At 48.9% G+C, this 15160-nt stretch overlaps 1 protein-coding gene across 2 annotated transcripts in view; it reads left to right on the top strand.

Annotated features, from left to right (window-relative positions):
- Window positions 1-15160, top strand: part of Coro2a (coronin 2A) — a 50178-nt gene that overhangs the window by 1127 nt on the left and 33891 nt on the right. Inside the window, exons 1-2 of one of the 2 annotated variants that reach the window (XM_090330307.1) lie at window positions 4851-5108; window positions 12598-12806. The exons of the other annotated variant lie outside the window; for it this stretch is intronic. Coding sequence (XP_090186433.1) covers window positions 12735-12806 — 72 coding nt within the window. The 5' untranslated portion in view covers window positions 4851-5108; window positions 12598-12734. Of the gene's footprint in view, window positions 1-4850; window positions 5109-12597; window positions 12807-15160 lie in introns of those variants that run through there. 2 annotated transcript variants of the gene reach the window in all.

Raw genomic sequence — 15160 nt, 5'->3', positions numbered from 1 at the left:
TTTTAGGGCAGACCCCACCTGTGTGTTGGGGGACCGGAACCCTGAACTTCTGGTGCCTCCAGTCACCTCTTGTCTGGTGTAGAGCGAGGTGGAGCCAGCCAGTCTCCAAGCTCTTCCTGCCCCGGAGGACTTCCCCCTCCCCCTTCCTGATACCTGTCCTGATTAAGGAGCACTTTCTGGAAATCATTTATTTCTTAAGTCTTTCCCTCTTTCTTACCCTTCATGACCCACCCCTCACTCATGATCTTTCTTGTACCCTGGGCAGGAGTTTATGCAGAGGTTGGATGAGAATTTGTACCATGATGGGATTCCTGGGCTGAAAGGGAGCCAGCATGACCCTGCCCTGTGGCCCCTTAGAGCTGCCCAAGACCTGGGGTTGGACCACAAATGAATGTTATTATCCCCTCATAAAAGCAGACTAAGTATATGTGCTGCCCCAAAGCACAGGCTTAAGTGCTACCTGTGTCCCTGTCAGCTGCACACATGTGGTACCTGGAGCCCATGTTCCTGCCTGTCTGGTTCATGCCACAGTAGGCTGCTGTAGGAATATGACAGGTTCTGGATAGTGAAGTCACCTTAAACTGGTTCATTGTATGTATTGTGTGTATTGTGTGTGTGTGTATGTGTGTGTGTGTGTCTCTGGTAGTGGGATTTGAACTCAGGACCTTGCATAGGCAATCTACTTGAGTCACAGCCCTCTTTGTTATCTGTTATTGTTATTATTTAGATAAAGTCTTATACTTCTGTCCTCTACTTAGGTCTCAAGAGTAGCCGGTATCATGAGCATGCCACCACACTCAGCTATAGTGATACTTTTTTTTAAAAAGAAAATTATGGGAGTATTGAACCCCTGAAAGAGATTTTTAGAAAACATCTATCCAGTCCCCTTTGTTTGATAGTCATGTGCTCCCAAAACGATGTGACAGGCAAAGGTCACACAGCAAACCAGGCCTCCCAGGAACCTGAATCCCAGGATCCCACTGGCAGTGATGTCGAGATTTGCCGTGGCAATGACTTGACTGGGTAATTTGCAGCCAAGAGCAAAAGTCCATGAGCATGGTATTGCCCTGCCCTTTGCTCTCAGGCAGTTCCTTCAGGGACTTTGATAGCCTGAGGATGGTAGCAATAAAGAGACCCAGGTTAAGCTGTCACAGATAAGACGTTATTATACAGTGAAGATGCTTTTACTCTGCTAACCATTGCTGAACATTCCATTTTCAAAGTCGCCACCAGAAAGCTACCTTTCCTGAGTGTGGGTGGCAGAAGCAGTAATCCAGGGGAAAGGCCTACGAGACAAGTAGCATAGGCCACTTGATCTAGGTTAGGCCCCACAGAGTGAGCTTAGATCAGCCATTTCCTTTGCTGGACTTCACTTTGCCCATCTGTGGAATGGGTGCAGGGTCAGTGCTGATAACCAGGGTTAGACTTAGCAAGCCTGTAGCAGAGCCTTCTGGAGGAAGAGAAATGGACTCAGGATAACAAAAGGTTTTAGCCTCTTCCCCGGGGGTTTTCTCCTTCAGCTTTTATTTTCTGAACTGGGATTGTTTCAGTTTTGTGTGTAGATATACATATATATGTGCATATATATATATGTATATATATCTTCAGAGAGACTGGGACAATGCCACAAGGCCCTGTTATTTTCAGTCTGTAGTTGGAGCACAGCCCCCTCAGAGCAGGGAGCGGTGCACTGAGTTGTAGCCCTTGGAGGACCAGGTGACTTCACACTGCTGGATAAATGTTGTTTTTTGGAGGGGTGATATTCTGCAGCGCCTGCCTGTACTATGGAAAACGGTTAAACCATGCAAAATGGCCATATTTGACTTTTTTTTTAAGGTCAGTCAAGGGGCTTGAACTTGGGCTATTATCCCTGAGCACTTTTGCTCTACCACTTTGAGCCACAGAGCCATTTGTGGCTCAAAAGTGGGAGATACGAGTCTCATGGACTTTTCTGCCCAGGCTAGCTTTGAACTGCAATCCTCTGCTCTCAGGCACCTGAGTAGCTAGGATGAGAGACATAAGCCACCAGTGCCCAGCTTCTACCTTTTTTTTTTTTTTTCCTTTTTTGCCAGTCCTGGGCTTGAGCTCAGGGCCTGAGCACTGTCCATGGTCTTTCTCAAGGCTAGAGATCTACCACTTGAGCCTAAGTACCACTTCTGGCTTTTTCTATGTATGTGGTACCAAGGAATTGAGCCCAGGTCTTCGTGCATGCTAGGCAAGCATTCTACCACTAGGCCAAACTCCTGGCCCCACTTCAACCATTTTTTGACATAAAAAATATGTATATATAGTAATTTCCTTTGGTTCATCCTAAGTGGAAAAAGGTATCATTAAGGTTATAATTATGATCCTTGCTATAATTGAGTGGTGAGTGCAGACAGGAGGGTGTGGTCATGGATTTGGAGCTGTCAAGGAGTCGGGGTATAGGGCTGCCTTGAAGAATCAATAATAACAATAATAACAATAGTGTTGGTGATGATGAACATCCCTTGATGATGAGCGTTCACTCATTAAGCCGATCTACCATGTTTCCCAATTATCCCTTGTGCTGAGCAGGTCCTAGGAGCTGGGGGTGACAGTGGAGTTTGGTAGTAAACAAAACAACCCCAAAGATCTGCCCTGAAGAAGCTTTAATCAGATAAGGAGTAAAGGCTGAGAGAAAAATGGACAACTAAAGGGGAGGGAGGCTGAAGCTATGGGAGGGAGGCTAGATTGGGGGATTATGCCCTTCAGTCAACTTGTAAGTTGACTTGGGCAAAGGCTTGAAGGAATGAGCGAGTGGGGCTAGTTCCTGGGATGGACCAGCCAGGGCAGAAGTCCTGAGGTAGAGCTGTGCCTGAAAGAGCAGAATGGAACAGAATGCGGGGGGAGGAGGAGGAAGAGGAGGGAGGAGGAAGAGGTCAGAGAGCTGTAGTCCATCTTGTCTAACCCCACTCCAGCATGGCATGGAATCCTCCAGGTTTGTGAAGGAGATACCATTTCTATTCCTCTTTTTGCATGTAGAAAGCGAAGGCATCCAGAGGTGAAACCACTCGCCAAGACTGTATCTCGGGAAGAAGCTGGGACTTTTCATCTAGGGCAGTGGAAGCCACAGGCTACTTTTAGACAGGACAGCGGCATGGCTGTATTTGAATGGAAGTGCTCAAAATTCTTCAGAGCTAAAAAGGTTAATCTCCTTATATAAAAGGGCCCTGATAGTCAGGCACCACTGGCTCACGCCTGTAATCCTAGCTACTCTGAAAACTCTGATCATGGTTCAAAGCCAGCCTGGGCAGGAAAGCCCATGAGACTTATCTCCAGTGAACCATGAAGAGGTCTTAGTACAAGAGAGCTTAGTACTAGCGAGTACACGAGGCTGGACTCGGCTGTTTGACAAACTCTGATTCCCACGTATGCGTCCGTAAGTCTAACATTTTTGCCTGCATTCACCTACTCAGTCCTCCTAAGACTCATGGAGTGGCTACTGTTATTTAATATTCCCATTTCATTTGTTTTCTTTTTGATTTTGGTTTTTGAGACAAACTTTCGCTGTGTGGCCCAGGCTGAACTTGCAATCTTCCTGCTTCAGTTTGCCTAGTGTACCTCCAGGCCTGGCTTCTTCTCTCCCACTCTGTTGGGAATTGAGCTCAGGACAAGTGCAATGCCACTTGAGTCATTTTGTCTCTGTGTCAGAGCCTCTCTAACTTTGCCCAGGTTAGCCTCAAACTTGAGTTCCTCCTACCTCTACCTCTGAAGTACAGGCATAGGACACAATGCCCGGCTTATTTTTAAGTTGCTATATTGTATGTAAATTGTGTCTCAATAAAGTTAACCTACAGAGAAAATACACTTGCTTGTTTTATTATAAACACTTGATGGTAATGGGAAGCCCTAGCAAAAGATGAGATTAGAGGAGAATCTGAGGTAGAACAGAACCTGGAAGAGCAGACAGGAACAGAGTGGAAGAGGAGGAGGAGGCAGGTCAGAGAGCTGAGGTCCACCTTGTCTAACCCCCTGCAATGTGGCATAGAAGCCTCAAGGTTTTGAGTGGTACTGTTGTTACCCCTCTTTTTCCAGTGAAGAAAGCAAAGGCACCCAAAAGTGAAATCACTAGTCAGTGATTTCTTCTCTCAGCCCTGTGGTCAGCATAAACACTCTGCAATGCTTGCTTTCAGCCTTTGTTCCTGTTACTTCCCCTTTCCAGATGCAAACTGAGGCCAGGAAAGCCCTCAGCTCTGGGGGCCCTGGGGGGAGGGGGCGTCTGTGTCCTGGCTGCCTCCCTTCAGAGTCCAGGTTCTTAGTTTCTGTTCCCATACACAGATCTATGAGCGGCTTCCATGAAGACCCCTGCATCCTCCACCTGTCTGCTGCATTGTTTTACAGTCAGGGAAGTGTGGCCAATGGAGACAGGGCCTTGTCTAGCATCTGGCAAGGTTGGGTACAGGGACAGAGGTGTCACTCACAGAGAGGACTTGCTAAGAGCTGGTTCTAGCTTCCTGTGCTACCGCCTCCGTGTCTAGAGTTTGCAGAGAGCTGACCAGTGGTGGAACCCTACCTCTGCCCCCACTCAGCCTCTGGAGATATGATGTCCACAAGGCAGTCTGTGTCCTCAGGCCTAAAAGTCTTAATTCCTCCACCACCCAGATGATGGGGGCTAGGGGGGCTCTATGAGGCCATAGCCCCCAGAGTTGCCTTCTCTCTGGCTGTCAGCTGTGTGGGATTCAGCCTAGCTCACCTGCTGGCTGGCCTCTAGTCAGGATCCCTCTGCACCTCTTCCTGCAAGGTGGCATCATAATGGTGCAGCCACAGGCTGAAGTGAGATATGGTGTCAGGTGTTGGCAAGGCCGGGCGTGGCACAGGCTACTCAGCAGGTGGGCAGCTCCCTGGTACTCTTCCTCAGGCTGTACCAGGGGTTGGCCTCACTGGCTAGTCAGAGCCACTGTAGACGGCCGCCCTCCTGCGGGCTTCTCCTGCACACCTGGCTGGACCAGGTAGGGCCTGGCCAGTGCAAGAGGAGACGGCAATGAGCCCCAGCCAGTGGCTTACAATCCAGGATTGCAGACGACAAGGGGCACTGTGGCACAGAGCGCAGGAAAGAGACCTGGCCCCACCACTGCCGTGCTCCTCAGGCAAGTCCTGTCCCTTCTTATGTTGTGTCCCTGCCCCTCACACTGGGGCACATTTCCAGCCTTGTTGATCAGAATGAACTTCACTTCAGCGACCCACGTACGGAGGCTTCCAGGCCTGGGAGGGTGGCAACAAGCCAGATTCATCGCAGCCTCCCGGGGCTTCCAGCTCAGGAAAGCTATACTTAGAGCTGTAGGTGCTTTGGGGGGAGGGGGGAAGAGGGGTGCTGGGCAAGTTGTGGGATCTGCTTTCTATAGGACAGGACAGTGAGGGCAACCATTACCTCACCTCTCTGAACCTCAGTTTCTCCCTCTGTGAAATGGGGATGGTGAATACTTGCTCTGTCTGATAGGTGGGTCATTGTAGTGTTCAAAACCTTGAAGGCTCTAAAAGTACTTTACCAACTGTAAAGTGGCAGGCCCCATTCCCTGTTGTATACTGACATTTCTGGGGTTCCCGGGGAGGGGGTGCGGTAGATGCCAGCCAGCATTGAGGACTAGGAGAACTTCCAGTCTGGCATCAGAAGGTTACAAGCAGATCTGCCCGGGAACACAGTATCACCAACCTCACACGCCTCCATCTGCCCAGAAGGACCTTGAGAGCTGACGAAATCACAGACAACATCCTTCGGAGCCCATCAGGCTCACAGCACGGCTTCTCTTCTGCGGGCCTGGGGCCCATGCTGAGGGGCTGTGGGGGCTCTTAGGGTGGAGTCTGCAGGCCACTCTGTAGCCCTCCCTGTGCAGAAGCCGGAAAAGCAAGTAGGAGCAGGTTGTGTGTGTGTGCAGTGAGTCTGAGTTGGAGTAGGAGAAAAGAATATTTGTCTGCACATAGAGACAAACTTTGTTCAGACAATCAAGTTAATCAGGAGTATAACTGTTTCTGTGAATGTTTTCTATGTTTCAAAGCTGAGACACAATAGACATTGTATTTCTCTGAAGATTTTGGCAATCTGTCTGTAATACAGATTATAGTCCATAATCAAGTAGCCTAATAACCAAGCCAGGCTAACACTACCAGGCCAGAGAACCTTCTAGACTATTTGGGAGCAGACCTTAGGGGTGGCTTGATGGAGGAGTCACCCTGCAGGAGAGGTCTCTGGGAAATGAACCCAGGGATTGCCTGAGGGTTTAGGTGCTTATAGACTTGGTGGGCATTGTGATCAGAGTCCTGTAGCATGTGTAGGAGCTGAGAGCCAGTGTGTAGGGGACTTTCCTGCTGCATTGGGTCTATCTCTGGGTGGGAGTCGAACAGCTGGGATAGATCCTGGGGCGCTAGACTAAGAAAGGGCCTGAGCCATCAGAGGCCTGTTTGGGCCAGGGACTTGAGTTGCTGCTGGAACCCAGGATCCTCCTGGGCTCTCTGGCCTTCCCAGCCTCTCTGCAAACAGAGAAACTAAAAAAAAAAACCTAAGCTCTCTGGAAGGTTTTATTGTTTTATAATGGGTTGAGAAGGAAAAAGCAAGCTAGGTGCCGATGATTCACTCCCCTAATTCCAGCTACTCAGGAAGCTGACATCTGAGGATAGCAGTTCAAAGCCAGCTGTGGCCAGAAAGCCCATGAGACTACACTAATTAACTGCCAAAAGTGGGCCGGGAGTTTGGCTTAGTGGTAAGAGTGATTGCCTAGCATGCACAAAGAGCCGGGTTTGATTCCTTGGTACCACATATATGGGAAAAAGCCAGAAATGGTGCTATGTCTCCAGTGGTAGAGCTCTAGTCTTGAGAAAGCCCAAGGACAGTGCTTAGGCCCCAAGTTCAAGGCCCAGGACTGGCAAAAAAAAAAAAAAAAAAAAGTAGCCAAAAGTGGAGCTGTGGTTCAAGTAATAGAGCAGTAACCTTGAGTTAAAAAGCTCAGGGTCAGCACCTAGAGTCTGAGTTTAAGTCCCAGGAACAGCACCAAAAAGAGGGAAAAAAAGAAAGAGACAGAGATATACAGACAGAGAGAGAGAGAGGAAAAGAAGAAGCAGAAGATGGCATCCCACTCTCAGAAATGTTAAGATGATTTGTAAAACAAAACAAAAACAGTAACCACCAAAAAAAAAAAAAACAACAACTGTCTCAAAGCCCTGTGACAGCACTAGCTAGCCTAGGGCAATCAATGAAAAAGGAAAACCAGATTCCACATTTAAAAGGCCTACCTGTGTAGACAGAAGTGACATTTTCATCTTGAAGTCAGTTATTGATCATGATACAGCATAAGCACACATGGCCTCTCACACGGCTCCTTACCTAGTGCCTCCTCTTGGAGTTGTGCCTGATGTTATGCTAGTGAATTCATCTGAATCCATTAGAAAAGAGGGTGGTTTACTTTAGCTTTTTTTTTTGCTTGGCTCTGAAAGTCTTGTGGGGAGGAGGACATGGAGAGACGCGAGCTGACCCTGCTTGCCAGCCATCCACACCAACATGGCACAGGAAGCCAAGGAGTCCCTCCTAAGACTCTTCACTGTGACATTTCCACTCATGTATACAGTGTTTCCCAGACAAACCATCACGGTCGTGTCCCTCTCTCCAGTTCTTGAAACCATTTCATAGGTTTTGTTGTTCTGTTTACATCCATGTAAACAAACTACATGATTTCTATTCATGGTCACTCTCTTACCTGGTAAGCCTGCCCCCTCCCTGTAGCCCCACCTCCAACTCCCTCCCCTCCCCACTTATTGAACAACAACTTCCATGGAGACTCTTTATATTGTCTTCATGTACAGTTGCAATGTACTTTTATTTTATTTATTTTTTTTTTTTGCCAGTCCTGGGCTTGAGCTCAGGGCCTGAGCACTGTCCTTGGACTTTCTCAAGGCCAGAGCTCTACCACTTGAGCCTCAGCACCACTTCCGGCTTTTTTTTTCTATGTATGTGGTACTGAGGAATAGAACCGGGGTCTTCATGCATGCTAGGCAAGCACTTTAACCACTAGGCCAAACTCCCGGCCCCGCAATGTACTTTTAAAAAAATGCTTCACCCTCTTTCTTCCTTTCCCTTTCCTACATCCTCCTAAATGGTTCCAAAGTTAGAATCGTGTTCTTTTGTTCTGATAGACATGTATATATGTATACAGGTATGTATGTGTATTTACATGTCCTTAGGTAAGTATGATGTTTAGATCTAATTTCCACTTATGGACAAAGACAGAAGGGTATTTGGCTTTCTTTGAGCTTGGCTTGGCTTGCTTAACCTCATGTTTTCCAGTTTCTTCCATTTCTCCACAAATAACATGATTTCATTTTCTTTTATAGTGTGTAATAGTATTCCATGATATATGTGTACATATATACCATGGTTTTTCATGTGTTGTTGGGCACAAACGTTCATTTCATCACTTGGCTGTTGTGAACAGTGCTGCCATATGCACAGGTATACAGGTGTCTTTCTGGTATATTAATTTCCTCTCCTTTGGAATTGTGCCCAGTTGTGGTATGGCAGAGTCATCAGGAAGTTCTGTTTTTACTTTTCTGAGGATTCTCCATAGTGGTTGCACGAGTTTACATCCCCACAGACAGTGAATGAGCTTTCCTTCTCCGTGCCTTTGTTGTTTTTGATGGACGCCATGCTCACTGAGTTGAGACAGAATCTTAGTGTAGCTTTGATTTGAATTTCTCTATAGCTAAAGGTATTGCACATTTTTTGTTTGTTTGTTTTTTGCCAGTCCTGGGACTTAAACTCAGGGCCTAAGCACTGTCATTGGGCTTTCCTCAAGGCTACCACTTGAGCCACCGCGCCATTTCTGGCTTCTCTGTGTATGTGGTACCAAGAAATTGGACCCACGTCATGGTGCATGCTAGGCAAGCACGCTACTGCTGGGCCAAACTCCCAGCCTGGTATTGCACATTTCTTCATACATCTATCATAGGTTTTATGAAGAACTGTTGGTTTGTCCATTAGTTGGTTGGATTGCTTTTGTGTCTGTGTGTCTGTAGTTAGTTGTGGAACTTGAACTCAAGGCCTTGGCACTGTCCCTGAGCTCTTTTTGCTCAAGGCTAGCACTCTACCACTTTGAGCCACTTTGAACCACAGAGCCACTTCTGGGTTTCTGGTGGTTAATTGGAGGTAAGAGTTTCATGGGCTTTCCTTCCTGGGCTGGCTTTGAAACATGACCCTCAGATATCCTCCCAAATAGCTAAGATTGCAGGCATGAACCATTGGCCTCTGACAAGCTCTTTAAGTTTTGAACTGTTTATATATTCTGGACATTAACCCTTTATCTGTTAAATAGCTGAATAAGATTTTTTCCCATTTGGTGGGCTGTCTGTTGCTTCTGGTAGTTGTTTCTTTTGCAGTGCAGAAACTATTTAATTTGATGTAGTCCATTGTCAATTCTTGTTATTTTCTGGGCGGTTGAAGTCCTATTCAAAAAATAATTTCCTGTACCTATCACTTCCAGAGTTTTCCCAACACCTTCTCATAGTAGATTTATGATTTTAGGTGTTTCTTTGAGTTCTTTGATTTTTGTGCAGGGTGAGAGGTAAGAGTCAAGTTTAAGTTTTCTGCATGTGGATACCCAGTTTTCCCAGCACTACCTTTAATCCTCACAGCAGCCTCGTGGCTAGGGTCACAGGTAGTAACTTGCACGGCCAGGTAGTGATGCAGCTGGAGTTTGTCCTCACTGTCACCAGATTGCACCTATTTTTCCTCAGTCAACCCTGCAGAGGCTCTGCTGGATTGGTCACTGAAGGCTACTCTTGTGCTGGTTGCTGAAGGAGAGGCCTGGTGAGGATGGCAGATTTAATGGCAGGAAGGAGCTTTGAGGCTGGTAGGGTGGTTGGCTGGTCATTAACCTTCTCCTTGCCATTACCAGGAGTGGCTTGGCCCCTGGCCCACCCTGGAGAAAGGCCACAGATCCACCCACCTCGGTGTGTAAACCTGGAATCCACTCGCCAGACACTTCCTAGAGTCTGGCCCATTCCTTTATTTGCTAAGACTCTTTCTATTTTCCCATTTAATTTTTCAACAGGATCTTTGTTCCTGTATCGATCGCTTTCTGCATGTGAAATATAAGCCCAGCATTCGAGGCACAGCAGAGCAAAACAGATCCAGGCCCTGCCCTCGCAGGCTCCCAGATGAAAGGGACTCAGACAGTAATCACAGGGCCCCACAAAACCCGGGACAGGTGCCTGAGGGGAAAGAGAGTGAGGAATGTGCAAAAGAGAGCATGTCAGGCCCTGGGCCAGGGGACCAGAAGGCTTCCCTAAGGAAGGAACTTGTGAGCTGAGCTCTGAAACCTGAGTAAAGGCTGAGCAGGCAAGGGTGGAGAATGGGGCTGGCTGGAGGAACAGGGAGGAGAACAGCCTGTGCAAAGGCCCTGAGGCTGGAGGAAACGGGCCTTGGAGGACTTGAAAGTGTCATGCATTTCTAGCCTATATCCCCAGATCTAGGGAGGCTGAAAGGCAGAGAGCCATGTTATGCTCAAAATGTGCATACTTGGTTGTTCTTGTTTTAAGATAGTGTCTTGCTCAGGGTGGATTCAAACGGGAGATCCATCTCAGGCTCCCGAGTGCTCAGTTTACAGCCAAAATCACCATGAGTTTATATAGTTTGAAGATTTACGTAGTTTGAAAAGACCAGAGGCAGGCCAGATGATCGTGGCTGAGACCTGAAGACCAGGTGAAAGGGTGTGGCCATGCTGTGGAAGTGGAGGCAGGTGGGAGGTCTGAGGCGTGTTTGGGAGGTAAGTTGGACGGGTCGGATCAGCAGTGGGTGCTCAGCAAAGGAGATCACAGGAGACCCAATCTGGCAGGGCCTTTCTTAGGCCTGGCTGGCAGAGGAACGCCAGCATCCCATTAGCATCTTTGGCCATACCCTACTTCCTCCAGTGTTGGGGTTGGGTAGATGACAGGAAAGGTGAGGGAAGGACTTGATTGAGGGTCAAGAAGCGGCCATCCCCAGCATGCAGCTAGCTTGTCACACGGCCCAGACACCATCCCAGAGTGGGGCCTTGTGCTGAGGGATCTCTCAGGGATGTGGGTGAAGGCGGTTCTGTGGACACTACCTGAAAAGCAAACAAAAACAAAAGGCTGAGGCATGGCTCTAAGCAGTAGAACACCTACCTAGCCGGCACTTTGGCCCCGAGTTCAGATCCCCTTACTGCTACCACCCCCAAAAGCTAACTTCACTTAGAGTGTGGTCAAGAGAAGGGATGGCGCCGTCAAGGGAAAGGTGTCATTTGGAGATGGGCTCCCCATCACCGAGCTAAAACAAAGGCTCCGAGAGGCCGGGGGTCTAGTGGAGGCCACACAGGACGTGGGCAGAGAGGCCCACCTTCTGTAGGTCTTTGTGCTGTGGGTTCCTGTTTGAAAACATCTTCCAAACACTGCGAGTCTGGAGGCTTGGGAAGGAGTCAGAGTGCGATGACTCCACCCGGGAAGGTTTCCTGGAAGGCCCCGGGTGGGACGGCCCTCAGTGGAGCCCCTTAGTGGCTGGCCAGTGTTGGGTGGGGAGGCATGGCAAAGGATAGGTGACATCAGAGGAGGCAGGGGGCGTCCTGGTCTGTGGGCTGCGATGAATCTGCCCGGGTTGGTGATGGTCCAGGGAATGGGACCGTCCTGACCTGACAGGGAGGGAGGAGCCTTTTACTCACTCCCGCTCTGATCTTTGGTGCTGGGGTGGAACCCAGGGCTTCACAGAGTGCTCCAAGCCCAGCCTGGAGCTGAGTGTTAACGTTGCCACCACATCTTTATACAAAGTCAGACTGGGGACTGATTTTCTTTATTTTTTGCCAGTCCTGGGGCCTGATGTCAGGGCCTGGGCACTGTCCTTGGATACTTTTTGCTCAAGGCTAGTGCTCTGCCACTTGAGGCACAGCCCCACTTCTGGCTATATGGGGTTTTTTTTTATTTGTTTGTTCGTTTTTGCCTGTCTGCTCCTGGGCCCACTGCATGCCTCCCCACTGCCTTAGGCCTTCCTACTTTGGCTTCCTCTCATGCACACCCCATTCTTGGCTATATCTTGCCTTTAATGCCTGAGAGGCAGTAGAAAGTCTGGAAGGGGATGCTGCCCTTTGACCTTAGTCCCTGGGGGCTCAGTCCTGGAATGGTCCCTGGAGGCTGGCAGGAGGCTGAGCCTAGAGACAGGAATGTCTCCCCCACACCACCACCACCACTGGCTAATCCAGCCCAGATCCCCTCTCCTGGGATTCCTGGCTGCAAGGGCTTCAAGGCCCAGAGTGCACTGCTGTGATTGGAAGAGTCCTAACAGCTCAGGCCCCAGGAGCACCCAGATCTCAGCTCCCCGCACTTCTGCCCCCACCCCTAAAAGCAGGCCTGTCCAGGGTGTGAGGAGGGGAGACTTCAGCCTGAAGATTTCACAGGACCTCGTGCCGGGTCTGATTGGTCCCATTTCACAGGTGAGCAAGCAGAGGCTGCGCAGAAGCACAGTGAGAGGCACAGGGAGAGCCAACAGGCCAGTGAGAGGACCAGCAAAGGGGCCAGCCGGTGGCCAGGACCCAGGGGCCACCAGCCGGGCAAGGCATCTAGAAACGGAAGCTTGTGTTCTTCCAGGAACCTGCCTCTGAGCAGCCATTGACCTGGGACGAGCGAGTGAGGGGTAGACCCAGACGCGGGCCCCCAACCTCTGCAGCTGGAGATCCGGGGTCTCTCCAGCATCTACAGCAAGGGCTTCCAGAGTGAGACTCAAGATGATCACTGGGCGCAGGCAAAACACCCCCTGCAACAAGAAGAAAGTGTTCAGCATCCCTCATCTCTTGCAGGTGTGGACAGCAACTCCCCCAGGGAGGCGGAGCTCCAGAAGTCTCCTGGGAGGAGGGGAGACACTGAGAAAAGGAGGGTGATAAGGACCCTTTACTCTATGGTCCGCACATCATCCTAATTAATTAGCCTGGTTAAGTACATAGGGGAAGACAAACTAGTTAATCCAGGTTGTATTTATAGATCATTGTTTAAACTGTTAAACACCAGTAACTAACCTTCAAAAGATGGGTAAGTGGATGCTTCTAGGAATTGAACCCAAGGCCTTGAACTCGCTAGGCAAATGTTCTACCATTTTTTACCCTTTTGTTAGAATTTTTGTGTGTGGGAGGGTCATGGGGCTTGAACTCTGGGCTTGGGCGATGTCTTTGAGCTCTTCAGCTCAAGGTAACCACCCTATCCCTGGAGTCACAGCCCCATGTCCCCTTTTCTAGTGATTCATTAGAGATAAGAGTCTCTCAGTCTTTAGTGCCTGGGCTGGCTTTGCAATGTGATCCTCAGATCTCAGCCTCCTGAGTAGCTAGGGTTACAGGTGTGAGCCACTGCGCCCCGCTTAGAATCTTGTTTTTGAGATGTGGTCTCGATCACGTTTGATCAGGCTGGCCTCCACTTCTTGAGTCACTTGAGGTCACAGAAGTGTGCTTCCTTGCCTAGCTTTTATCAGTTTCTTCTGAGAAACTGGGCTCATAATCTCCCTCATGTCTGAATGAGGGGATGGGAGAATTAACACTGGGTTTCTAGCATGATCAGCCTTAGGACAAAACAGTGACAGGCTAATGGAGTTTATAAAAAATCCACATAAGGTTTGGTGTTTTAATCTAGGGGCTTTATTTAAAATACAATTCAAAACTTGAAACTTGTGGCTCATGCCTGTAATCCTGGCTTCTCAGGAGATCTGAGAATCATGCTTTGAAGCCAGCCCAAGTCAGGAAGTCCATGAGACATTTATCTCCAATTAACTACAAAAAAAGAAAAGGCTGGAGGTGGGGCTGTGGCTCAAATGATGGAGTGCTAGCCTTGTACAAAACACAAAACAACACAAAAACAAACCCCACAAACTCATAGACAGCATCCAGACCCAGGACCAGCACAGCAAGGAAAAAAAGAAAACTCAATTTGATAGCCAGGCCAGACAGTAATGAGTCACCCTCCCATGAACATGTTTTTTTCTTGAGGCTATCACTGATGGTATTCTGTGCTGTGGCTCACGTGGTAGAGCTCTAACCTTGAGAAAGCCCAAGGACAGTGCTCAGGGCCTGAGTTCAAGCTCCAGGGCTGACAAAAAAGGCCAAAAAAATGTGGATAGGGGGTGAGCTCAATTTTTTTTTTCTCTTTGGCAGCATGATCAGGGTTGGGCATAGAAGTAGATGCCTGCCACCTCAGCTACTCAGGAGGTAAAGGTAGGCTGGCCTTGGTCGGGGGCCAGCCTAGGCAAACGAGCAAGATCCTATCAAAAAGTAAACTAAAAACCAAAAGACTGAGGTGTGGCTCAAGTGGGAGGTGCTGGCTTGGACCTCAGTACGCCCCCTAAGAAGTGTTTATATATGTATGCATGTTTGTGTGTCTGTATGTTTGTATGTGTGCATACAGTATGCTTGCATGTGTGTGTGCATGTACTAGTGAACAAGTGAGAACACTTGAAGATCCGTTCCAACCTCCTGGTTTCTCCCATGTTGCTGTCACCACCCTGACTGTGCTTGAGTTTCATTTTGTGGGGTGTGACGCCTCCACCATTCCACCTATTGTCAGGGCAGACACCATCCCTGCCCTCAGCAGCCTCTGGGCCGAGTCCAGTGCAGGAACTGTCCTTGGAAAATGTGGATTGCGGGACTGTGCTCCACTGTACCGTACCCTGTGCTGCTGAGGGCCACAGGTACAGAAAAGATTTCCTCTGTCTTCCCTCCTGACTCCCAGGTCTCCCCCCACACCCCATCTTTCCAGCTCATGTAACTCACTCTCTTGAGAAACAGTGCCACGTTCACAGGTCTGAGCCCGGGACAGCCCCACAGGGTGATGACCCGAGCTCACATTGTAAGGCCTTTCTTCCTTCTCGAGCTGTCTTGGAATTTGTCCTTCCACATACAAGCTTCTGCCAGTACTTAGAGCCACACAGATAAGAACAAAATATTTGGTACTGTGTCCAGGCACAAGATGAAAGGAACTTTGTTCTGTGCCTTTATAGAGGGAAGGACTCTTGGGTCTGATCCTGTTTCTGGTTCTGCCCTATGCGGGCCAGTGTGCCTGGGCATACTGACTCAGTTTCTCTATCCCACTAAAGGCTAGGATCCCTCTGGGAAGCTGCTCCCACTCAAAGGCTAGAATACAGTCCAAAGTCTAGACTTGGTGAGAGATGGGG

The sequence above is a fragment of the Megascapheus bottae genome, chromosome 3, assembly GCF_031878675.1.
Source record: "Megascapheus bottae isolate mThoBot1 chromosome 3, mThoBot2.hap1, whole genome shotgun sequence".
Classification (NCBI taxonomy): Eukaryota; Metazoa; Chordata; class Mammalia; order Rodentia; family Geomyidae; genus Megascapheus; species Megascapheus bottae.
The sequence above is the reverse complement of the archived record's forward strand: the minus strand, read 5'-3'. Positions and strand labels throughout refer to the sequence as shown.